The sequence below is a fragment of the Chelon labrosus genome, assembly GCF_963514085.1.
Source record: "Chelon labrosus genome assembly, chromosome: 9".
Lineage (NCBI taxonomy): Eukaryota > Metazoa > Chordata > Actinopteri > Mugiliformes > Mugilidae > Chelon > Chelon labrosus.
Window position 1 is genome coordinate 29,451,854 of NC_140359.1, and position 25,538 is coordinate 29,477,391.

A 25,538-nucleotide genomic window follows, 5' to 3' on the forward strand; every position below is an offset into this window, starting at 1 on the left:
GAGGGTATGGGTAGTATTTTTACACTAATAAGCTCGTTTTCTACCCCGGGATGACGACGGAGGTTGACCGGCGGATCACCTTAGGAGGCCGGCCGTTCGTCTCTGAGATGACTCGCTGCGCCTGGTTCCGCAGGTGGCGCTTCACTTCTCCGAGAACATCGGAGCAAACTTCCAACCAGGCGTAATTTGGATAAACTGATCACATATTGGGGATCTGCACTGTTACTTTCTAGCATGAAAAAATATTAAAACTTAATAAAGTGACGTATTAACAGCTATAGAGCGGGAATCAAAACAGCTTTTAGCCTGCTTATTAGGCTACGATCCCCAGCGTCAGAATGCGACGGTGAGGGTTTTACATTCAAGTCTATTGGACAGCCCTATGAGTTGAAAAGCAACGATGAGGGATTTACATTCAGGTCTATGGGCGGCCCTAGTCGTCCAAGAGCGACGCAATGGAGGTACCTTCTGCTTCAAATGTTGACTACAGGGGTCAGTGACCAAGCGTCAATATGTGACGATGAGGGGGTGAGACTGTGTTGTTCATTTCAATCACCAGTGTGGGAACACTTTGGTTCCCGGTGCAACATAACGGTGATGGGACGAGTGGTGGACCAGACAAAGACTGTCTGCCCACGATGTTTGGTGGAGGTGGAGTACGTCTCTGGAAACACATCAAACATGCTAACGCACATAAGACGGCATCACCCCGATATGTCTGTCACTGGTGAGAGGAAAAAAAAAACGTGTGTGCAACAAGTTAGTTGAGTTAGTTTCTAATAATGAAGTTACCAAAGTTGCCAGTTGCTACCTGACTACCTCAGTTTATCTACAAGACATTGTGCTTTTTCTTTTCCTCTGTATGAACAAAATGAATGAATGGTATGAGAACCCTCCTAATGCATTTGTTGGATGTCTGATTCTAGTTTTTACTTTTAGAACAGGAGGTGGTTTTTAGTTTTTTCAGTCTATTGGTGTCTGTTCAGAATAAATGAAACAAGATAGTTTTATACATGTGAGAGTTTTTGTTGCTTTTCCCGTTGAACTGAACCGTGACCCCCACACCTAGGTACGTACTGAACCGTGACTTGTGTGTACCGTTACACCTCTACTGCTTAGTTGAAGTACAGTTCAACATTTTTCAAATCTGTCTTTAAACAAGTCAGGTCACATATGTCACAGTAGTAAATATTGTTACTGACCATTAAATTATGAAGTGGTATCAGAGGAAAGAAGCCACAGTTTAGAATAGAATAGAATGGGATATATTTATTGTCACTGTACAGGTACAAATTAAATTAAGGTGACCTGAGGTCCCCCTGAGGTGCTGTAGAAGTATTGGAATAAAAAGAAATAAAAAGTAAAAGAAATGTAAAAAAACTAGAGTAAAACAATATGTACAACACTATAAACACTACCATGACATAACAACCCCATTCACACATGATAAGAAGTCACTGTTACTGCACATTTGCACATATGAAATTGAGATTATATAAAACATGAAATTATTGCACATTATGACATTTATTGTTTGAGTTGTTGCACATTCACATTATTATTTTTCTTTAATGTTGGAGTTGTTCAGTGTGATCATGACTCTAGCATAGAAGCCATTCCTCAGTCTGTTAGTAGAGGCCGTCAGTGTCCTGGACCGTCTACAGGATGGTAGCAGTTCATAGAGTCAGTGATCAGGGTGGGTCGTGTCCTGGAGTATCTCCTGGGCCTTCCTCAGGCAGCAGGAGTTATATTCTGTGTACATGGAAAACATTTTATAATAACTGCATACTATGAAGCTTTAGTAAACCATTAGAAAACACTTAATTCATCATTTATAAAGCAGAACTCCTACGTTAATAGACATTAGATTATTATTAGAACATTGACTGATTGTTAGTGAACTTTTAATGAGCTCATCTAAACTGAGGACTATCTATGCCTTGTAAAGCATTTATAAAGGAGATTTAAAGACTCAATTATGAGACAAACTCAACCAATGTTCCCCGAACGATCATTTCTAAAATTCAAAAGACTACCAGTGAGTAAAATCTGACATTTTCTAAATGCACTGCTAAATATTCTAGAAACTGACGTGTTTCATGAATGAACAGATCATTTATTATAATGCAGCTCATTTCCATTAAAGACCTGAGAAAGCTGCATTTAGTGTAAAATAACGTGTCAGTCAACATGTCTTCATTCTTCTCTGTGTAACAAACCACAGTGACAGAGGTAAAGGTTTGTAGATGATCTCTGCTGCAGCTTTCAAGTCTCTGCATGTTCTAGAAGAACAGAGGATTCCCAGGGAGCCTGACATCCGTCCAGTCCAGGAAGCTCCTCTACGCCTTCACACCTTTTTTGGTCTTCTGAGAGAGGAGGTCTGACACTCCTCTGACTCCTCTGACAGGCCCCAACCAGCCGGAGAATGTGGACAATGTCGGCTCTGCCTGACTGACTGACTGACTGACTGACTGACTGACTGCCTGGAGGGCCATAATCACGAGTCAGATCTAGAGCAGCGTGTTGAGGCAGAATCTGTCTCTGCAGCAGGACGTGTTGCTGCGTTCACAACAACAAGGCTGTCACATTCACATTCAGAGAGTTAGATCGAAGAACGACTCGCCTTTAGTTCATCAGCTGTGTTTTCATTTAAGTAAGAGCAGCAGAGCCTCCAGATCTAACTCCAGGTAGTTAGCTTTCAGTATTTACACTTTAATATTAGATCAAAACAGAAGTAACACAAACATCAGACCAGAGGATATAAGAAGTATTTGTTTTCAGGTGTGTATTTAACCCTCTGAGGTATAATGTAATTATGAAAGGTTTTTTTTTTTTTTTCGTTTGTTTTTTTAATAAAACGAGTCACTCATCTAATTGGTCGGTGCTATCTGAGGGGAGGGGAACTCTAATACTAACCAATGGAAATCCTCAGGTTGTAGAGGCTTTTATAAGCAGCAGAATGAGGATGGAGGTTTTGTGCTTGTGTACATGGAGACGATTGTGTTGATTATGATTCTCAGTATAAAGTACAAATTAATATAATGATGATTTTAAAGGTTTTGACATTTATGGTACAATGTTCCCTGAACGATACAGCTGGACATAAAACTATTTTTACACTTTTTATTACAGTTTTTCTCCATTGGTTTGGCTCATTTCTTGAAACCGAAATTACATTCTCAAAACTCTAAGATCATTTGGCAGAACAGTCTTACAGTTCAGCACAACTCACTTACTCACTTGCAAAAGCTAGTTTCTCTCCCAAAACTGTTCACTCATGCTTCAAACTAAATTCCTTTCTCAAATAAAGAGTCAAGTGCCACAAAATTGCAAAGATCCTTCTCAATTGCTTTGGCTCATTTCTCGAATTAGACCGGACGTTCTCCACACTCTTGGTGCTTTTGACAAAATAACCTGGACGGTTCAGCACAACACCATGGTTCACCTGCAAAAGCTCATATCTCTCCCAAAACAGTTCACTCATGTGTCAAAACTAAATTTCTTGCTCATATAAATAGTCAGTGCCCCCAAAATGCATTGTCCCTTTGGCATTGTGTAAGCACTGCAAGTCAAAATGTTTAAATATTTTGTCACTATAGCAGAAGGCCATTGAAATATTCTTTATGTCCACCTCTCAGTCTTAGCCCAGTCCTTCATTGACAATGGTTACTGTACTAGTTTTTTTGTGTAGCTAACAGAATATAATTGTGTGTAAAAATGAAAAATAGGCTTTTACGCCAAGAGTAGCCTCAGGTTTGACATCACACATTGCACTCAGACTGCCAAGGACATTGCAACCATTTTTATTCACAAACTGAAAGTAGCTTCCATACATCAGAGTCAAAGAAAAGGTGTACAGCATAATATTCTGTAATATAAGTCAAGTTCTAGTGTCACCTGACTCAATTACTGTACTCAATGTATCAAATGTTCCAAGAGATTCATATGGTATTCATGGTATTATGTTCTTGACTAATTTTGACAATTGAACAGACTATTGTGCAAGTGATGACTTACACAATGAAATGATGCTGACATGTTTTGCAGAGAACAACCATTACACTGAGAATCGACAATCAGTTTTGATGAAAAAGATCTATTCATTTGGAAATTGTGCTAAATGAAGTCTACCTGTACTTAATCATTTGAATAGATGTAATGACATATTGAGACATGTACTAAGACAATTGCAACTTGATGAAATGAATGAGAAATGCAATTCTGTTGTGGACAATTGCCAAGTGGTTTGGAGATTTGTCCATGTTGTTTTGAGAATGTAATTTCGGTTTCAAGAAATGAGCCAAACCAATGGAGAAAAACTGTAAGACTAGGGATGGGATGCGATAAAATAAATAAATAAATAAATAAAAATAAAAATAATCTAAAAATTAATCTAATTAATTAAAAGCTTTAGTGGACGACTGGATCAAATAATAGACACAGACATGAATATTGTAAACTCAAGATCTTTTAATGTCTGGAAAAATGCATTTACAGTAATTGAATTTCAGTTCAAAACAGTAGAAGAAGAAAGGGGCTGGATTCTATCCCAGCTGTCATTGGACGAGAGGCGGGGTCACCCTGGACAGGTCACCTAGGGGTTTTTATACAAATTTCATATTTACAGTTTTTCTCCATTGGTTTGGCTCATTTCTTGAAACCGAAATTACATTCTCAAAACAACATGGACAAATCTCCAAACCACTTGGCAATTGTCCACAACAGAATTGCATTTCTCATTCATTTCATCAAGTTGCAATTGTCTTAGTACATGTCTCAATATGTCATTACATCTATTCAAATGATTAAGTACAGGTAGACTTCATTTAGCACAATTTCCAAATGAATAGATCTTTTTCATCAAAACTGATTGTCGATTCTCAGTGTAATGGTTGTTCTCTGCAAAACATGTCAGCATCATTTCATTGTGTAAGTCATCACTTGCACAATAGTCTGTTCAATTGTCAAAATTAGTCAAGAACATAATACCATGAATACCATATGAATCTCTTGGAACATTTGATACATTGAGTACAGTAATTGAGTCAGGTGACACTAGAACTTGACTTATATTACAGAATATTATGCTGTACACCTTTTCTTTGACTCTGATGTATGGAAGCTACTTTCAGTTTGTGAATAAAAATGGTTGCAATGTCCTTGGCAGTCTGAGTGCAATGTGTGATGTCAAACCTGAGGCTACTCTTGGCGTAAAAGCCTATTTTTCATTTTTACACACAATTATATTCTGTTAGCTACACAAAAAAACTAGTACAGTAACCATTGTCAATGAAGGACTGGGCTAAGACTGAGAGGTGGACATAAAGAATATTTCAATGGCCTTCTGCTATAGTGACAAAATATTTAAACATTTTGACTTGCAGTGCTTACACAATGCCAAAGGGACAATGCATTTTGGGGGCACTGACTATTTATATGAGCAAGAAATTTAGTTTTGACACATGAGTGAACTGTTTTGGGAGAGATATGAGCTTTTGCAGGTGAACCATGGTGTTGTGCTGAACCGTCCAGGTTATTTTGTCAAAAGCACCAAGAGTGTGGAGAACGTCCGGTCTAATTCGAGAAATGAGCCAAAGCAATTGAGAAGGATCTTTGCAATTTTGTGGCACTTGACTCTTTATCTGAGAAAGGAATTTAGTTTGAAGCATGAGTGAACAGTTTTGGGAGAGAAACTAGCTTTTGCAAGTGAGTAAGTGAGTTGTGCTGAACTGTAAGACTGTTCTGCCAAATGATCTTAGAGTTTTGAGAATGTAATTTCGGTTTCAAGAAATGAGCCAAACCAATGGAGAAAAACTGTAATATATCTGCTATGGTTCCATTGAGGCAGCGGACGTTTAATAAATAAATACATTTATACTGATATCGTTATGGGCAGCAAAAACATCCCATTGATTTATTCCTTAGTGATCTCATGATTCGTACCATGGAGGGTTTATTCTTTAAGAATGTCTTGTATCTGTGACGCATATTTTATTTTTATGTGACAGTTTGTGCAGCAGCTGCAGAGGACTAGGAAATAAACCCAGCAGTGTTTGATGCACTGTCCCTTTTCAGTTTCATGTTTCTTTTGCAGGTGAAGCATAATTCCTGTGATATCTCTAGTTCCTGTATTCTGCTTTTAAATGTCATGACACAAAGTGGGACGTGTCCATCTAAAGACACATGTACGGGTAAAGGTAATCCAGTCCGCTCTGGATCTCATTGAACCTGCTCGTCATCTCCTCTGAACCTGAACTCAGAAACAAACAACTGTAAAAGCTGAAGTTGGATTTCAGTGACTTCCTTCCTCTGCAGCGAGGTGGGGGGGTCATGTGGTGGAATCTGAGCTGCAGTTTAGTCCATACAAGGACAGATGGGAAACCTTCAGTCTGACACACAGAGGGCGGAGCCTCACCTGTGGGAGGCCCGCCTCTGAAACCCCTGAAGGCCCGACTCAGGAACCACCCTGAGCTCCTGCAAGTTAAATCCTGAAAGTTACAGGATGAAAAATGAAAAGATTTTGTGGCTTTTATCTGAAAAGAAAAATTAACATTTGAAATGTTTTCTATGAGCTGTAAATGAACACTGACCTGACAACAGGAACAGGAAGTCAGCTGTGTTCCATTAAAAAGTAGCAGCGTAAAGATAGATAGTGATCATTAAAGTGTGTAAAGCAGTAGAACAGATCATTTTAAACACCTCAAACTTATTAAATGAATCTCAGAGATCAGTCCAGGACAGACACTTCAATCCAATGACAGTTTATTTCTGAAGCACGTTTAGAAACGAGAAACATCGACCAAAGAGCTGAACACGCAGAGCAGGCAAACACAAAATAGAGACGAGCAAGAGGAAGATGCAGCAGCTCTGAACTACAAACTGAACTAAAAGAAGGGAAGTTTTTAGAAGAGATTTAAAAACGGGCAGCGTCTGGGTCAGACCAATGAACAGAACTATCTATCTATCTATCTATCTATCTATCTATGATAAAATAAGATTCAGCAGAACCTGAAGTTAACAGACACCTTGTTTATCAAATGTATTAGTGGAGATCCAAAGGTGTTTCAGCAAAACGTTTGAAAGAAATCCAACATTCAAGAGATCTGAGATGTTTCTCATCATCAGTAAACTGAGGACGCCTCTGGTGTTTAACTGTTGGTTGGACGAGACAAGCTCAGCAATTTACAGCTCTGGGATTATTTAATCAAAACCAAACCTCCAGATCTGACTGATGAGGAGGAACCATGTCAGCTGCAGACACATGAATGTATTTACAATTATTATCCAGTAACAGATCCTCAGATCAGTCAGTCTGCATAAATACTTTTACTTTTTATAGCTTCACTACAGTTTCATTTAGGATACAGAGCTTTGTTTCGGAGTAAATTCCTTTCCTACTTTTGCATGAAGAGTCGAGCTTCATCCAGGTCTGAGGCCTGCAGAGTTTTTCCATTTAGAGATATCACTCTTGTAAACTCACGTCGTTGGTCCTGACTTTCAGGATTTTCTTCCAGCTTGAAAACAAATTCCGACATGAATTCCTGCTTTAAAGTGTTTTAGTTCTGTCATTTCACGTCTTCTGATGAGGATGAGACACAAACACCGTCCACTGGAGGAGTTCTCTCTCTACAAACGCTTTTAGTTTTACAGCAGATGAAGAAGATTTGGTGGTGTATATTCAGAACAGTGAGACAAACAATAAAATAAACAATGAACTTAGTTTGACCCTTTAAATTTAAATCCACATAATAATTGATCACAGAGAAAACTAGAGGCGATAAGATATTTTGAAATTCAATTTTTGAAGAGAGAGAAAAGATGTGTTTGAGAATTTAAATTGAAATTAAACATTAAAGACGTCAGCAGGTGTAAGAGACGTCTGAAGGCTTCCATCAGTTGAATGCATGTGTTTCAGTGTTTCAGACAGGCTGCAGAGAGAAGGGGGGTGAGGCCCTCAGAGGGGCCCGGCCCTGTATTTTTCCTCAAAGTTTTATGCGTCCACACGCAGAGACCTGCAGACCATCACCTCACCTCCTCTGTCCTTTTGTTCCTGGAGGATTTTTAACAATCTAAACGTGGACTTTTAGCCATGAACACACATCAGCTGTCTGTCTCTGTGAGGACAAACCCAGACATGATCAATAAATTCCCTGGACCCTCAACCTCATGTTGCTTTCACACTACAAGCGACCAGTTACAAGAGCAGCCAGTGACTCTGCTTCACCTGCTCATTTTTAAACGGATGACGAGATCCAGCAAACACATGTGACTGGTTGATGCTTGACCACCTCAACCAGCTCAGCTCTGATAACGTTGTAGGTTTTTGTCTGCTGGTGTGAACCCAGAGATTCAGTCATCCAGCTCCAGGTTCATCTACAACACAAGTAAAACAGAGACTGGACTTGTTCACCTTCTCCTGCCAGTGGTCATAATGTTGTGGCTGATCGGCATATGTACAGTATGCTGAGTGAATGTACGTCGCTGTTGCAATAATGAAATTTCCTAGTTTGGGAAATTAAAAAAGTAAAAAATGAATAAAGTTTGTCTCTGATTTTAGAGACTAAAGCCAAGAACTGTCTCTAATATTTATTCATATTTATTTGTAATGTGGTAAAAGCCTGATGTTCAGATTTGTCCTGTGTTTAGAAAGAAAACAACATCTTTCTGCTCAAAGGAGGGGCTTTAAGGCTTCCTCCTTTTTTGGCATTATCTGTTCAGACAGGAGCTGGAGGTGAGAGGTGTCCCTCCATCTGCTTATTTAACTCCTTTATGGTTCGAGGTTAGACTCTACACAGAGACGTTTCACTGTCCTCTGCTCTCCTCTAACAGCTGAAAATGTATCAGAAGTTTAAGTCTGTGAGAATCTTTTTCTTCACCAACTAAAAACCAATAAATCTTCTCAAGCTTCCGGTCTGACGGACCAATCAGAGCCCTCCTGCTCAGGCGAACTCCACGATTTCAGTCAAATCGCTGCTGGCCTTTGACAGATACCTTCTACAGCTAATCAGAGCGCGAGCCGAGAGAGGCCCCGCGGACCCAGCACACCTGGACCAATCAGAGCGCCCGCTGTGAGAACCTTGCCTTTTATGGGCAACGCCAGGTGTCCCGCGAGCGCGAATAAAGCCGGGGAGGTTCGGGTTCTGGCGCCGCATTGACCGAGCACAGCTGGGGCAGAGACACACCCGCCGGACTTCACCTCAGACACACCGAGACTCACCTGCACAGGTGAGAACCAGGACCAGGACCAGGGCCAGGGCTGTGTCTGTTTCTAGACTTACTGATCAGTGTGTGACAGACAGGACGCGATGACAGGAGCGTTTATTCTGTATTTGTTCTGAACTGTGCGTCAAGTTTTTCTTTACGCATAAACAGGAGTAATTCCCAGAAACGGTTAAATCTGGTTTGATGTCAGAGTCTGAGAAAAGAACTTGTTGGAGGAGGAGGAGGAGTGACATTTGAAATTAAAGTGGTGATGAGAATTCAATGAATCAGCTGATAACCTCTTCACAGGATCTCTACTAATGTTTAAAAAGAGGAACGAAAGCTATTTATTTATTTTTATTTTTTTAAGCCAAGCTACTGAAAATTATTCTGGATGCTGCATAACTTTTAAGTAGTTTAATAATTATTTTTCTCTTAAGTTTTATTGTTTGCTTCCTCTACATTTGCAGGTTTTAGCTCCTCATCAAAATCTAAACGTAATGAGGGATCAGATCTTTTCTCACTGGACTCCTCTCACATGACCTGACTTGTAGGGAGCAGTCAGAATGTAAATTCGTGTTGCAGCATCCAGATGCAGAGCTGGTCTTTCCTGAATGGGCGTGTTTCTCTGTCAGAACTTGTCTTGGAGCCTTGGCACTCAGAGGTTATGGGGTTATCAGGTTGGACACGCCCAGTCACTTACTGTCCCGTCTAAGATGCCGGAGGGGAGATGATTAGAAGATGCTGTTGACTGATGAGCTGCATCTAGTTTAGACTTGACAGGGAAGAAGGGCATGAGGAACCTGAGCGGAGTCCTTCAGGGCGTCACCTTTAAATATGCACAGCTGATTTTAACTCTTCAAAACAAGACTGAGCTGAGGATTTGAGAAACGCTCTTGAATCTTTAAAGCGAGTTACTCTTAATTAATTTTAAACATTTCCTTCCAGACATGGATGACGACATCTCTGCCCTCGTTGTTGACAACGGCTCTGGCATGTGCAAGGCCGGGTTCGCTGGAGACGATGCTCCCCGCGCCGTCTTCCCCTCCATCGTCGGTCGCCCCAGACACCAGGTACAGGCTGATCCTCTACGTCTCAGGACTGTGACGGTGTAACCTTGTACGTGACTGAAGGCTTTTGGTTTGTGCAGGGTGTGATGGTTGGAATGGGACAGAAGGACAGCTACGTGGGAGACGAGGCCCAGAGCAAGAGAGGCATCCTGACCCTGAAGTACCCCATCGAGCACGGCATCGTCACCAACTGGGACGACATGGAGAAGGTGAAGAAGCTGAAATCATAATGCAACATGAAGAACTGCGCTCATATTTAGGTCATATCTTAATCCCACCAAAAATCTGGAGTTTCTAAACTGTTTCTTAGATTCACTTTTGTAATTAAATTCCAATAGTTAATCTTTACTTGTAGCTGGTCTCCAGGTGAGGATCAGTCATCTGAATGATGCTGAAGCTGTAAATCTAGTAAATGTAGTGAGCTGACTGACACTGAATATCATTCCCTGTACGTTTAACATGAATGTCTGTAGCTTGATACTGACTGTCAGACTAACAGCTGTTCTATGGTGCAGATCTGGCATCACACCTTCTACAATGAGCTCCGTGTCGCTCCTGAGGAACATCCAGTCCTTCTGACTGAGGCTCCCCTCAACCCCAAAGCCAACAGGGAGAAGATGACACAGGTTTGTTTGGATCCTAATAAATTAAGGTTTTAAACGTGTGCAAAGAGCCCTTCATTCAGGCTCTAGACGCTCTCAGGAGCTAAGCTACATTTCCAGTCAGCATTATGTCACTGAACACGAGTTGTGGGTTGGTAAAGTGTGTTCTTTCAGAAGTTGCTGGGGAACCAATGACACTAATCACATTTCTCTCTGGTCCAGATCATGTTCGAGACCTTCAACTCCCCTGCCATGTACGTGGCCATCCAGGCCGTCCTGTCTCTGTACGCTTCTGGTCGTACCACAGGTGAGAACTCCAAACATGTCCATGTAAGCTGCAACATCTCAAAATGCCAAGTTCCTGCTTTTTAAAAACAAACCCACAAAAAACCTGAAGTTGTCTGCAGCTACTTCATGTACCACACAGGATATTTACATATGTAGTGTCTTTAAATGACAGAGGAAGTTGTTCACTCACTGGGAATCTAGTCAGTGAACTGTAGATGCACTTGGTGACAAACTGTGCAAATGTGTGTAACTCAACATTTGTGTAGTGATTCCTTCCCTTATCCTTAACATATGTAGCAAAGACAGTTGCTAATTCTAGTGCACTTCATGTTTTTCTGAACAAACCTCATGTATTAAATGAGACATGTTGGTACAGATTTGAAGCATGTTTGTCTCTAGAGCAGCATCTAGTGGCCGTTAGAGGAACCACAGCCCAAACACAGAGCAGTGATGTCTTCATGTTGGACCCTGAAGGTCACTGATCAGTGTGACATGAACTTTTCTTCTTCTCTCTGCAGGTATTGTGATGGACTCTGGTGACGGTGTCAGCCACACTGTGCCCATCTACGAGGGCTATGCTCTTCCTCACGCCATCCTGCGTCTGGACCTGGCCGGCAGAGATCTGACCGACTACCTGATGAAGATCCTCACTGAGAGAGGCTACAGCTTCACCACCACCGGTACGACTCGCTTTAACCTCTAAGCACATACTGTAGGTGTAACCTCAGAGGAGACCGCTGGCATCTTTACCTTCTAAATCTATTGGTTTTTAAACCTGCAGCTGAGCGTGAGATTGTGCGTGACATCAAGGAGAAGCTCTGCTACGTGGCTCTGGACTTCGAACAGGAGATGCAGACGGCAGCTTCCTCTTCCTCCCTGGAGAAGAGCTACGAGCTTCCTGACGGACAAGTCATCACCATCGGCAACGAGAGGTTCCGCTGCCCCGAGGCGCTCTTCCAGCCTTCATTCCTCGGTTTGTAACAGCCCTGGCTTTCTAAAGAGTTTAATGCAGGACACATCATCATAAAACCACACCCCTCGCTCACATCCATCTGCTTTAGTAACAGATTAAATACAAACTGCTGCTACATGTCTTTGAAAGGAGATTGGTTATTGCAACCATGTCATACTGTGCAGAGGATTGTGGGTAGCTAGAAAAAACATGCAGAACATCAAGATGCATATTGGATAATACTTTGAAACTTGTAACTCCAGAGTAATGATTTCCTGACGCTCTGACGTCTTGTCCTGTGTGTTCAGGTATGGAGTCGGCCGGCGTCCACGAGACGACGTTCAACAGCATCATGAAGTGCGACGTGGACATCCGTAAGGACCTGTACGCCAACACTGTGCTGTCTGGAGGTACCACCATGTACCCAGGCATCGCTGACCGCATGCAGAAGGAGATCACAGGCCTGGCCCCACCCACCATGAAAATCAAGGTACACTGCCCCAGAGGACAAACTTGTCATCAGCCATCCTCAGATTATTTAGCCTCGTTTGATCACAGGATATTCTGCCTCCCTGTTTTGTGTCTCACCTGTTTCCTCTCCTCACCTGCAGATTATCGCTCCCCCAGAGAGGAAGTACTCTGTCTGGATCGGCGGCTCCATCCTGGCCTCCCTCTCCACCTTCCAGCAGATGTGGATCAGCAAGCAGGAGTACGATGAGTCTGGTCCCTCCATCGTCCATCGCAAGTGCTTCTAAACTGCTCTACGTCTTCCTCCTCATCCTCCTCTGCTCCAGCACACGTCTTTCAGCTGTTCCACGCAACTACAAAAGTGTCTGGTCCGTCTTGTGTGAACAGACTAAAACATACGAGATGAAGCCAGCAACTGTTTACATTTTAAAGTTTGAGCTTGGCAGATCCTCAGCAGCTTACTGAACCTCTACAACAACCAAGACTAACTGCTCACTTTTCAGTCCTTCTGGTGATAAACTCCTAGGAAACGGTATCGCAGAACATTTTCTACTCGTGTCTTTCTACCTCTAACAGTCCATGTAACTGCTCATGTGTATACCTGCTTCCCTCCTCATCCATTTCACTCTGAGTCAAGGCTCAGTGTTTATACTCTAAATAAAATGCCAACGTTTAAAGTCTTTACTGTGGTCCTTTCTTGCATCACTTTCAGGTTTCAAGAAGTGTTTATCACTAGATTCACATGCTTTAAGAAAATCTACAAAGGCCTTTACACAAGGGTGTCCTTTCCACTGGGGGGTTAGAGGGGCATGTCCACCTCAGTTACAGTTTCAAGCAAACTTGGCTTTTATCAGGAAAGAGTGGTGAGCTGAATCAACAGTGAGCTCATCTCAAACTCTGAGCAGCTTCATGTAAAGAATCAGCTGCTACCTCATCCTGATATTTGTACCTGCAGCTTCAGAAAATGCTTAACAGCTTTGAGACAACTCTTAAAAGCTGCTGTAATTGAGAAAAGTCTAAAGTTAAAGTTGTGTATTGGTGGAAAACAAACCTAAACTTACAATTTAGTAACTGCAGGGATTGAGGGAAGCAACATTATCACTGTCGGGCATTTACATGTTCCCCATGAGCCTGTGTTAGGTTTCCTCTATTTTCAGAACTTTCACATGCAATATATAGTACTTCTACAAAGCATTCATAATTTAGAGACTCAGTACTAGTACAGAGATTCATGTGGAGACGCATTTTAATGCCAGGTATGAACACAGGTACATAAAGATGGACAGGTGTTAATTTGAGGACAGAGTGGGTGGAGCTAAATCAGGTTAATATTCAGTTCAATCTGCGTAAAATTAATTCACATCTTTTACTCCTATTTTCAAAATTAAGAAATCTGAAGCACATTGTCTGAAAGATTCATCCCTGAAATAAAAACATTTGGTTTAAAAGCAGAGTTTGAATTAAAGGGTTCCAGACAAAAACTCCTCTGACATCAGCTGAAGAGAAATGTCTCCCGTTGTGTCTGTTACGCTGCATTTTCATACAAACAGATGCATTGAATATACTCTAGAGCAGTAAAATGTGAACGGAGGTGTGTCGTCTGCAGCTGAACTTTAACATGGATCAGTGTGCTACACAATAAATAAGGAAGAAAATATGTACAGCAAACTTTACAATAATTAAGATCCATCCATCCATCCTGTATTTACATTATAAACTACAGCAGATTCTTCACACTGGCACATCAGCCAAAACATTAAAACCACTGACAGTTAACACTGAGTGTCTTGTTACAATGCAGAGTCCTGCTGGGAAAACCTTGGCTCTTGATGTTCACCTGGATGTGACTTTGACACGTATCTAAACACTGTTGAAGACCAAGCACCCCCACCCTCATGGTAACTGACCTCCTCCAGTGGGACAATGTGCAAACCACGAAAACAGGAAAACACCTCAATGCAACAGAGAGACCAGGGCCTTGACTCAGTTAACACTCCACAGATCCCCCGGGGTCAACAGGTTGGTCTTAATGTAGTGGCTGATCGGTGTGTACTCCTGTAGCTGGTGCTCTGTTTGTTACTGGCTGATCATAAGTGTAAACTGCAGACATTCATGTGTGTGCATTGCTCTGAAACACGTAATATAATAAAAAGGAGAGGAAGGGAAACAAGGCACTGAAACAGAGCATCCACTTCTTCCTCTTCTGGTAGTATTCCTCTTGGAGCTTCCTGTAGCTCAGTTTCTCCTCCTCCAGGTTCTGTTTAGCCTCCTGGTGCATTTGTTCCCAGATGTCCTTTCTTTCTTTATCCCAAGCGTCTCGATCTCTCTTCATCTCTTTTCTACACAAGTCCAGCTTCTTCTCTGCACTCACCCTTTGCTCTTTTTCTGACTGAACCCTTTTCTCTGAATCCTCCAGTTTTCTCTTCCATTCCTGTCGCTGGGCGTCTTCGTGTCTTTTCCGTTTCTTTTCTTCTTCCTCCCTCTCCTTCTTGATGTCGTTGTCTTTGTCCTGCAGCTGCTTGGCCGCCTGCTTCCTCTCCCTCTCAGTTTCTCTGACCAGTTCATCAATTTTCATCTTCAGCGTTTTCACCTCTTCCTTGTGTTTCCTCTTCATCTCTTCTTCCTTCTCTTTTAAAATTCTCTGCACTTGTATTTGTGTGAATTCCTTTGTGTCGTCGATCATCTCAGTGCTGTAACACCTGCCGCCATTTTGGCTCACCATGTTGTTGATGTTGGCCAGTAGCTCATAGACTTGTGTGCGGTTTGTGACGTCTTTGTTCTTGAAGACCTGATATCTTCCTCCACAGTCAGCTATGAGGTTTTTCACAAATTCTGGACATTGTTCGATGTAACTGTCAAACGACTGATCTTCCAGATCATCTCCTCTGGTGAAGATGATGATGGTGAAATCTTGAGACTTCCTGCCAAAGTGTTTCTTGATCAGCTCCACAGAGTCTTTTTCCTCTTGTATGAAGTTCCCAATCTGCAGCACCAGTAAGAACACATGAGGTCCTGGCGCCAACATGCTGATGCATTTACGTAGCTCCTGTTGAATTTCATCATCAGACAGAGCGGTATCAAACAAGCCGGGGGTGTTGACCACAGAGACAGGCCGTCCATCAACGTGTCCTGTTGCTTTCTTACAGGACGTAGTCGGTGGTTTGGGAGCAATTTTGGGTTTAAAATGCTCTTTACCCAAAATGGTGTTTGCTGTTGAACTCTTCCCGCTGCCAGTCTTCCCAATCAGCACCATCCTGAGAGGCTCATCATGACCTCCTCTCTCCCTCCTCTGTTTCAGGTCCTGCAGTTCATCTTTAAGCTTTGCTACCATCTCCATCTGAGCCTTGGTGAACATGTCTTTAGTGAAGCATCTGGATCCTTCAGCTCTCATCTGTTCAACTCTCTCCAACAGTTCTGGGATCTGCTGTTTGTCCTTGATGTTGAGAACAACATATCTTTCTCCACAGCTCTGACAGATCTCCTGGATGCTCTGATTGTTCTTTAGGAACTTAGCAACAGATGGATGAGTTGGATGTGACTCCACAGTGAACAGAATGATGGTGAAGTCATTGACTCTAGAGCTGAATGTGTTCTGGATGATCTCTAACTCTCCCTTGTCTTCATCAGTGAGGGGACCCACAGGTAGGACCAGGATGAAGGCATGGACGCCCTCAGGATCACAGAGGGAGATACACCTGAATGATTCCTCCATCACTGCCTCCTGAGCTTTTCCATACAAGGCAGGCAGCTCCACCAGGGAAACCCAACGTCCACACACCTCTCCCTGATTCTGAACACACTCTGATGAGTTGGAGACTGAATGAAGCTCTGTCTGACCTAAAATGGCCTTGGCTGCTGAAGTCTTCCCTGATCCTCTCCTCCCACACAGAACCAGGTTTAAAGACGGACGGTTGGTTCCTCTCATGATTAAACCAGAATCCTCTTCTTCAAATCCACCACACCTCAGATGTTCTCCATTGTTCTCCTTTGCTAGTTGACCCAATCGTGTTAACAGCTCAGGAAGTTCAAGGTTCTTCTTCCACAGGTGTCTGTTTTTACACAGTCTGATCAGTTCTTTTAATGGAGGATGCTTCATGTAGTTTTCTACTGAGCTCTCCTCTCTGGGTGTTGATATCAGAACCAGTGAATGATCAAATGATCGATCACTGAAGAGTTCCAGGACTCTGCAGAGTCTCTGTCTGTGTTCCTCAGTGAAGTAAGGCAGTAGAACCAGCAGGAACACATGAGGTCCAGGATCAGAGAGTCTCCCACAGGTTCCTACGTGTTCTCTAAGTTCATCTTCAGAGATGTTGGGATGCAGCAGATCTGGAGTGTTGATGAGAACTATGTCTTTGTCTTTCAACTTCCCCCTGACTGACAGGAAGTCTGGTTCTTCCTCAGAGTTGAACTTGTTCTCTCCCAGGATGAAGTTCCCTGTTGAACTCCTCTCAGTCCAGCTGTTCCCCAGAAGAACAACCCTCAGCTCAGACACTGAAAAGAAAATGAGTTCAGTGGTTTAAACAGTAACTTGACACTAAAAACACTCCTCTAGGGTAAAACCATCTACAGAAACATTATTATGCTATGCTAACAGACCCTGTTTCCAGTCTATAGGTGTTTCAAATCAGCCCTCCAGCAAAGTCCTCCAGACTGGAGCACCTGGTTGTATATGTCTGTGTTCTGTGCCCTCCCTTCTTTATTTCTTATGGATGGGGTTCACTGCCTCCTATAGAAGCAGCAGTCCTGAAGAGGCCCTGTTGACCTCTCCTTCTCTCTGAGGACCTTCAGACCAGTCATCTTTTCCTTTCATTTGGTTACAAATCTGTGGTGGATGGTTGTGGTAAGTCTGTGGTGCCCTAAACACAAATGTCCTCCTCTATAAACACGAGGGTAGCAGGTTGGTGCCACTCTGTGTATTTTTATTTATTTAAGCCGTTTTTAGAGAAGAGAGTCCAGCTTTTCTTTGGTCGTTTCTTTCTATAATACGTAGCTGACAGTTAAGTGAGCTTTATGTCTCTGTGGGACATAGACGATGTAACCTATGCACATAGCCTACACCGGCGTGAGCCATTTATATTCATCACCCAAACACTACTCAGCGCTGTGTCATTTTTACCAGTCGGGTTCATTTTTGTTTCTACTTCCTGCTTCACTTTCAACAATGGAGACTGAAACTTTTGCTGAAATTTGCCCGAGGACGAGTCGTACAAATGTTTGCATCTCTGAATCTCCTCAGTTAACCTTTCCTCCATGTGTTCCATCTTTATTGATCCAAAACAATCAATTTGAAAACTGTGGAGATGGAGAAGCAGCCGGAAATGCTAAAGCAGAAACACACTACTACCAAGTGAACCAATCACAGCTCTTGTGCTCTGCGTTGCTGTGACAGGTAGTTACATTTCTGGGGAGGTGCATGCTAGGCTACAGCGTTAAGGTCTGAGAAGGGTCTGGGATGTTGCCATAGCTACGGCATCAAATTGACGCTGAAGCATAAACCACACATGAGGCCTAGTTTTATTGTATTTATCATTCATTTTGGTACGACCACTTGACCCCTCCTCTCCTCACGTTTTTTTTTTTTTTGCAATAAAAGTCTGTATTCGTTTGACAGTCAGTTGTTGGTTGTGGTGTTGCTGTCCCTGGCAACCTAGAGATCCCAACAACTCAGGGACGTAACATCTATAAACGTTGTAAAGTCCAGACATCTTTATACTCACATTGAAGCGACAATATTTCAGAAACGTATTAACACACGCTGTCATTTTAAAACACTGAAATCATCAAATGTTAAACACTTTGAACTGAAATGAAACATGAGAATAATCTGAATCTGACTCACTGTCAGGTGGCAGTAATCCATAGCTGCTGCTGCGCTTCACAGGAGCTTCTGTAGCTGTAAGGACACAGAAATTAAGCTTAGTGCTACTTGCCTATGTTGCTAGTGACATCATCTGTTTAAAAATGAACTGGTGAAACGAATGCATTTGATTGGTTGACGCATCACGGCTGTCTTGAAAAAGACTTGTAGCCTGTTGCTCTATTGCCACTGTCTCACTCTGTTTCTATTCTGACAACCTTTAGGTGGATTTCAACCTGAGCTGTGAGCTACTAGCCCAGAAGGTTCCCTGAAGTTCCACCACCTACAAGATTTTAGAGGCAGAAAGTTGGTCTGGAGTCTAGAATTAGTTTAAAAGCAAATGGCTGCCATCAGAGAAGCCAGATGTTTCAAATCTGCCGTCATGCTTAAATCCCAGACTCTGCATCAACACTCTCTCTCTTAAAGTCCTCATGCACTTAACTGGTAGTGGCGTCTCTAGCATTTATTGTAGCTGTTTCTGCCTCTTTTCTAGATTCCCCTGCTCCATTATGGATATTTCTCCTTGTGCCACACTTTGTTTTCATGACGTTTGCATCACTGCTGTCCTTTCTGTCACACTGAGGAAGTAAAGCTTCTCATCCTTTTTCCTAGTGTTTTATTTTTCTGCTTTTATTTTGTTAGAGAGTGATTTTGTGTTTTCTTATTTGTTTTCTTCTAGTGTTTTTGCCTCGTGTTGAGTGATCTTTAGTAGTTCCTAGAAGTAAAGCCTGAAAGATTTTGAACATCGTCTCAGAGTCGTGCATTTTGGGTTCAAACCTTGTTCAGTCGTGACACTTTCCCCTGTATTTTTATTAGCTGTCTTCCTGTCGTGTAGTTCAAATCATTTTACCTCTACATTTATTGCTGACCTCACTTTCTGCTGATTGAAATATTTTCTTCATTTGTATTTTTTCATGTAATCTCTAACACTAACCCTAAACCTAACCCTAACCCCATGCATGCTAGCAGGCTCTTACAGTGGCATTAATCTGCACTGACTGACATTGTGAATATTAAGACAGCAGGACAGCACAAAGACCGAAGCAGACACTAAATATGGTCAGATTAACAGCAGCTGATTAAAATCTTGACCTGACTGAACACTAATGTGAAATGAATGAAATTAATTCCCTTATATTTGCAGGCAGAGGCATCAGACTCACATGTTACTTCAATCCTGGTAAAAGGTTTTAATACATTGATTACATATACAGTATATATGATATAAGATCAATGTAGAGAGGTAAACAGCTGGTGGGTGCCTGGATTCAAGGATACTGTATGTGTCTGTTTAACTTTATGCTAAAATGGTATAATACAGACATGATGCAAGAAAATGAGCTGATATAACTTATAACAGGATGATTATTGAGTTCATTAAGGATGCAGCATAAAACAAACTATGGACTCACCTGTTGCCATTATGTCACTTTGCTGGAAACATCAGAGACAGATTCAGCTGCAGAGAAGAAGAAAAAGACTTTAACTTCTCTCATTCAGACTCTCTGAGCCTAAATATTAGGTTAACCGTCAGGTCACTGATGAAGAATAGAAAAACTGTCCTGGAGGTTTTTCATCTGTTCATTCTTTGCTCTTCCTTTGTTTCTATGTTTTATTTCTCTGTCAGAGCTTCATTTAAAACTTGTTTTATTTTATCTCAGGTGTTTTGGGATAACAGCTATATCCATGTCCCACTAACTTTACTGTGGCTTTGTGTTACATAAGTAAAACTCTCAGCACATGAGACCTACTTCAAAATCAAAACACTTTCACACATCAAACTTAAACATATTGTGTATGAAATTATTGTTTATTTCAAAATTAGGTTGTTTAAACAACCATGGTGTGATGGACAAAGACACTGCTCTCCAAGAAGAACATTAAACATCATGTGGACAAGACACAAGACTATTGGGACAATGTTTAGTGGACAGATGAGACCAAAGTAGAATAGTTTGGTTTAAATGAGATGAAACAACACTGCATCATTCCAGCATCAGAACCTCATCCCTCCATCAAACATGGGGGTGCTAATGTCCTGGTTTGGGCCTGTTCTGCTGCATCTGGACCAGGACGGCTTGTCCTCACTGATGGACCAATGAATTCCGAATTCTACCAGTGAACTCTAAAAGAAAATGTCAGGACATCTGTCCATGAGCTGAGTGTGAAGAGAAACTGGGTCATGCAGCAAGACAACGAGAACCAAGAACACAAGTGGTTCTACAAAAGAACGGTTAAAGAAGAACAAGATGAATGTTTAGGAACGGCCAAGTCAAAGTCCTGACCTTAATCCAATAGAAATGTTGTGGAAGGACCTGAAGCAAGCAGTTGATGTGAGGAAACCCACCAACATCTCAGAACTGAAGTGGTTCTGTTCTGAGGAACAAGCTGCTGTAGACCACTGATCAGCAGTTACCAGAAACATTTAGTGACAAGGAGGTCACAGCAGATACTGGACACAAGGAGGACACAGCAGATACTGGAGACAAGGAGACGCTTAGTTCAACACCTCACTGATAGGAACAAATAAGTATATGCACTAGGGGTGTAACGGTATTTGTATTCGTCCCAGAGTCACAGTACGGGCGTCACGTTTTAGTGCACGCAGTCATACGGCGAGTTAGTTTTATGCAGAAATGTAGTAATTTGCGATGTTTGCAAATTCTTACAATGTATAACTTGGTAATGTAAAACAAACTAATTATTTGATGATTTGGGGAAACATTTGGTTTGACGTGTCGTAAGTGTCAGGAAGAGTCTGCTGTCAACAGGAAACCTCAGCTCATCTAAAATGGCGTCTACAGTCATTTCAGACTGAAACATTTGGCCCAGCCTTTCAGACACGTTAGATGTTGAACACTGAAATCAATCAGTCAATAAATAAATCTAATATCAAGCTTTCTGCTGCATCGTCTACTTCCTCTTCAGACACATGCAGGCCGTAAACTGAGAGCAGATTTCTCCAGACTGGTTTCTAATGATTCCTTCATATCAGCACCGTGTTAATCAGCAGTAAACCATCTGTGACTAAACATCGATCAATCTTTACCAGATTATTTCTATTTATTCAGTTTGATTCAGTTCTCTTACCAGCTCAGATTCCTGCTGCGGCACAAACATAAAACCGAAAGTGAAAGTCCAGACAGTGAAGGAGAGGAGAGATGAGTAGTTAATGTTGGAGCTTCACCTGCTGGACAGAACAGAGAAGAGCTCTGCTGCATTCCAGCATCCAGCAGCTGACATGTGCTGCTTGGAGACAGACTGACTGGGATTGTGTTGGTGAGCTCCATAGACAGAGGTTTAAAAACTCTGTGGGTCCACAGAGTTTACTATTTAAACCTCAAACTTCCCAAAGCAACAGTGAAGGAGTTTTCCTCTGATCAATTACACAATCGAGCAGTTTAAACAGGATACATGCAAATAATTATAGTCACTTATAGGTGTAATATTGAGACAGCTCATTGTTGTCCTGTCAGTATTCATTTGATGTGGTTGATTTATTTTACAGTGTTACTAATAAAACTTGAAACCAGTAACTTCTTGTCAGCTAGACATTTTACATTTTCATCTTAGTCCAGTCTAAATATCTGTATAGATCACTGGCCTGAGAAATGTTAGATAAGTTTAGGTACATACACATAAAATATCAAACATAGACCAATCATATCTGAACATTTACACCTTTATTTGAAAAATACAACAACTCCAAAACCCAATATGACATAATTCAGAGAATAAGGATAAAAAGTAAAAACTTAAGATCAACAGAATCATCAATGGAGAAAAATAAAAACAATATCTCAACTGCATAAGTGTTCACTCCCCTGAACTAATACCTAATTACAGCAGTCTAATGGATGAGAGTCAATCAGTTTGGTACATCTTTACTTTTTACTTTTATTTTGTGACTCTTCTTTCCTGACTGTGTGGGCATCTCCTGTGCATGATGTTCCTTACGTACCCTAATGTTCTAGAGGATTCAGGTCTGGTCTCTGGCTGGGCCATTTGAAAACATTCAATTTTAAATGTTTATTAGTTTTAACGTGTGCTCTGGGCTTCAGAATGTTCTGGGTCAAAACTGACTGCAACTTGAAGCTATTCATGTATCCCTCCACCTTCACCGAAGCCAGAACAAGACGCTGGATGCACCATCCTTCCCTGTGGTGTTTTTGTATGAAACATTTATAATTTTGGGCATTTTTAGGAAACCACACATTTCCCACATGGCTCTGTTAGTCTGGATATGTGATTGTGGTTTAGCCAGGCTTGGATGTTTTTCAAGCTGCCACCCTGCAGACACATGTGAAGAGAAACCAGCAGTCTCCAGAGAGAGTTGTTGTCAGCATCCTGACGGTGGTTTTTCTCTTTAACTTCTAATCATTTTTGGAAGGAGTCCTTATCTTGATAATCTCACTGTTCTCTTCACTGTTTGACGACCGTCTTGACTGTGATCCATCATATATCACATGTTCTAAAGCATTGACTTGAGCAGTTCTTGACAACAATGACACTTTTTAAGTTCTTTATGGTACATGGCTCCTCTAGTAGCATGCAACTAAGACGACACTTTTAATGCTCATTGTAGATGTTGTGTGTATTAAAACTAAAATATGATAATGTATAAAACAAGTAGATGAGTGAAAGCGTTGCTTCATCCTCCAAACAGAACTACAACATCAGTCTGAGTCGTTCTTACACTAGTTACCCTATTCAGAAACAGGACATGTCAAATGTTCAGAGCATCATTTCAGCAGATTAATAACAAACTGAACCATGACACACAAAACTAATCACCTCATGAAATGACACAGGACCACGTTGTCTCAGCTTCATTCAGAAGATCGTATATGAGGCAACTTATTTCTCTGTCATGTTTTTTCTGCAGGTTTTCTCGTTCCTCTTTGTTTCTCACCATCATCATTTAATTCTCATGTTTTATCAGTAAGTCTTTACCTCCATTTCCTTCAGTTTCAGGTCTCTTTCCTGTTTAATTTTTTCTTCTCTGTTTCCATTCTTCTTCTCATTTCTTCCATTTCTTCCTCATGTTTTCTTTCTAGTTCCTCTCTCTCTCTCTTCATCTCTTCCTCCTTCTCCTTCAGGATTCTCTCCATTTCTTTCTTTATTGCTGCTTCAGCCTCTTGCAGCATCTCATTGGTGAAGCAGCTGCCTCCATTTTCCTTCACCATGGTGTCAATCTTTGTTATCAGCTCTCTGACTTGTTGCTGGTTGTTTTTATCAAAGTTATTGAACACATGGTATCTTCCTCCACAGTCAGAGATCAGCTTCTTAAAGGAATCATCACATTTTGTTTCAATGTATTCCTCAATGGACAGTTCAAAGTCATCCAGTGTATCTCCTCTTGTGAAAAGAATGATGGTGAACTTTTCTGAATTCTTTCCAAAGACTTTCTTGATGAGTTTCAGTGTCTCCTTCTCCTCTGGTGTTAATCGTCCAATCTGTAACACCAACAGGAAGACATGTGGTCCTGCAGCCAGAAGACTGATACATTTCACCATCTCCTCATTGACCTCTTCATGGGACAAAGTTGAGTCAAACAGACCAGGAGTGTCCACTACAACAACAGGACGACCGTCCACCTCACTCTGAACTTTCTGACAAAGTTTGGTGACTGAGTCTAGACTTGGTTCAGCTGTAAACTCTTCTCTTCCTAGAATGGTGTTTCCTGTAGAACTCTTTCCATTTCCAGTCTTCCCTATCAACACAATCCTGAGACACTCTGGACTCTGCTTCTCTTCATCACCTGCAGCTGGAACAGAGTTAAAAAGCAGTTTGTTAATTGATTCTTCTTTTCAGTTTGTATTCTTCTATTTTATGTCAGTGGGTCATGAACAAAATGATTCAAAGGAGTGTTTTCCTCCATTTATTAGCTCCTGCAGAAGACAATAAGAGACACAACATCCACACATCTGGAGTTAGCTTAAAGGTTCACAGTAGCCACAGTTTACTGTCGACTCAAGACTGTAATGTAGGACATGAGTATGGACAAAGAGAGACATGAGACATTAAAGGACTTACAGGAGACTTTGTTCTTTTTCAGCTTCTCAAGTTGTAAGACTTTATCCATCTGAGCCTGAGCAAATGTTCCTGTTGTGTAGCAGCTTGGTTCATCATTGGACAGTCTAACTTTTACTACAGTCTCCAACAGTTCTGGGATCTGCTGTTTGTTCTTGATGTTGAGAACAAAATATCTTCCTCCAAAATGTTGACGCATCTCCTGGATGTCTCTGTCTCTTTCTACAAAGTTAACAACAGCTGGATGAGTTGGATCTGACTCCACAGTGAACAGAATGATGGTGAAGTCATTGACTCTAGAGCTGAATGTGTTCTGGATGATCTCTAACTCTCCCTTGTCTTCATCAGTGAGGGGACCCACAGGTAGGACCAGGATGAAGGCATGGACGCCCTCAGGATCACAGAGGGAGATACACCTGAATGATTCCTCCATCACTGCCTCCTGAGGTTTTCCATACAAGGCAGGCAGCTCCACCAGGGAAACCCAACGTCCACACACCTCTCCCTGATTCTGAACACACTCTGATGAGTTGGAGACTGAATGAAGCTCTGTCTGACCTAAAATGGCCTTGGCTGCTGAAGTCTTCTCTGATCCTCTCCTCCCACACAGAACCAGGTTTAACTTTGGTTTGATGGTCTCTTCAGTGAAGGTGAGGAAGGTTCCTGTGGTTTCATCAACAATCTTCTCAATCTGCTCCATCAGCTGCTTGTGATCTTCTTTGAACATGTTGTAGTGTCTTCTGTCACATTCATTAAGCAGCTTGTTCACAGAGACACTTGTTTCATTCCACTGATGGCAGTAAGTGCTGACCACCATTGAATATTTAAAGACATCTGGTCCAAACAAACTCAGGATGAACTCCAGAGTTTTTCTGTTCTTCTCAGTGAAATCAGAAAGCTTCACTAACAGCAGCAGAATATTTGGTCCAGGAGGACAGAGACTCACACAGCTCTTCATCTCTTCTCTCAGTTTCTCTGCAGACAGACTGAACATGTCTGGAGTTTTAATCACTGTTAATGGTTCTCCTTTCCACTCTCCATAAGCACATTCACAATCTTGTGTTGGA

The 25,538-nt window shown here is 41.7% G+C and overlaps 3 protein-coding genes across 3 annotated transcripts; 1 reads left to right on the forward strand and 2 right to left on the reverse strand.

Annotated features, from left to right (window-relative positions):
* Window positions 1-9,080: 9,080 nt before the first annotated feature.
* On the forward strand, window positions 9,081-13,261 carry LOC311492950 (actin, cytoplasmic 1-like). The gene is made up of 9 exons (XM_084551407.1): window positions 9,081-9,225; window positions 10,150-10,274; window positions 10,352-10,480; window positions 10,787-10,897; window positions 11,096-11,180; window positions 11,680-11,841; window positions 11,943-12,134; window positions 12,422-12,603; window positions 12,725-13,261. Exons 2-9 carry the CDS (start codon window positions 10,152-10,154, stop codon window positions 12,866-12,868), a joined length of 1,128 nt encoding a protein of 375 aa, XP_084407533.1. The 5' UTR covers window positions 9,081-9,225; window positions 10,150-10,151; the 3' UTR covers window positions 12,869-13,261.
* A 545-nt stretch (window positions 13,262-13,806) lies between these two features.
* Window positions 13,807-19,088, reverse strand: LOC311492949 (GTPase IMAP family member 8-like). Its single transcript, XM_084551406.1, has 2 exons — window positions 18,421-19,088; window positions 13,807-17,072 (listed from the first exon to the last, which is right to left on the reverse strand). Coding segments are annotated over exons 1-2 (2,382 nt in total). The 5' UTR covers window positions 18,422-19,088; the 3' UTR covers window positions 13,807-14,691.
* Window positions 19,089-23,227: 4,139 nt separating this feature from the next.
* On the reverse strand, window positions 23,228-25,499 carry LOC311492953 (GTPase IMAP family member 8-like). Its single transcript, XM_084551410.1, has 2 exons — window positions 24,475-25,499; window positions 23,228-24,205 (listed from the first exon to the last, which is right to left on the reverse strand). Exons 1-2 carry the CDS (start codon window positions 25,463-25,465, stop codon window positions 23,409-23,411), a joined length of 1,788 nt encoding a protein of 595 aa, XP_084407536.1. The 5' UTR covers window positions 25,466-25,499; the 3' UTR covers window positions 23,228-23,408.
* Window positions 25,500-25,538: the final 39 nt, after the last annotated feature.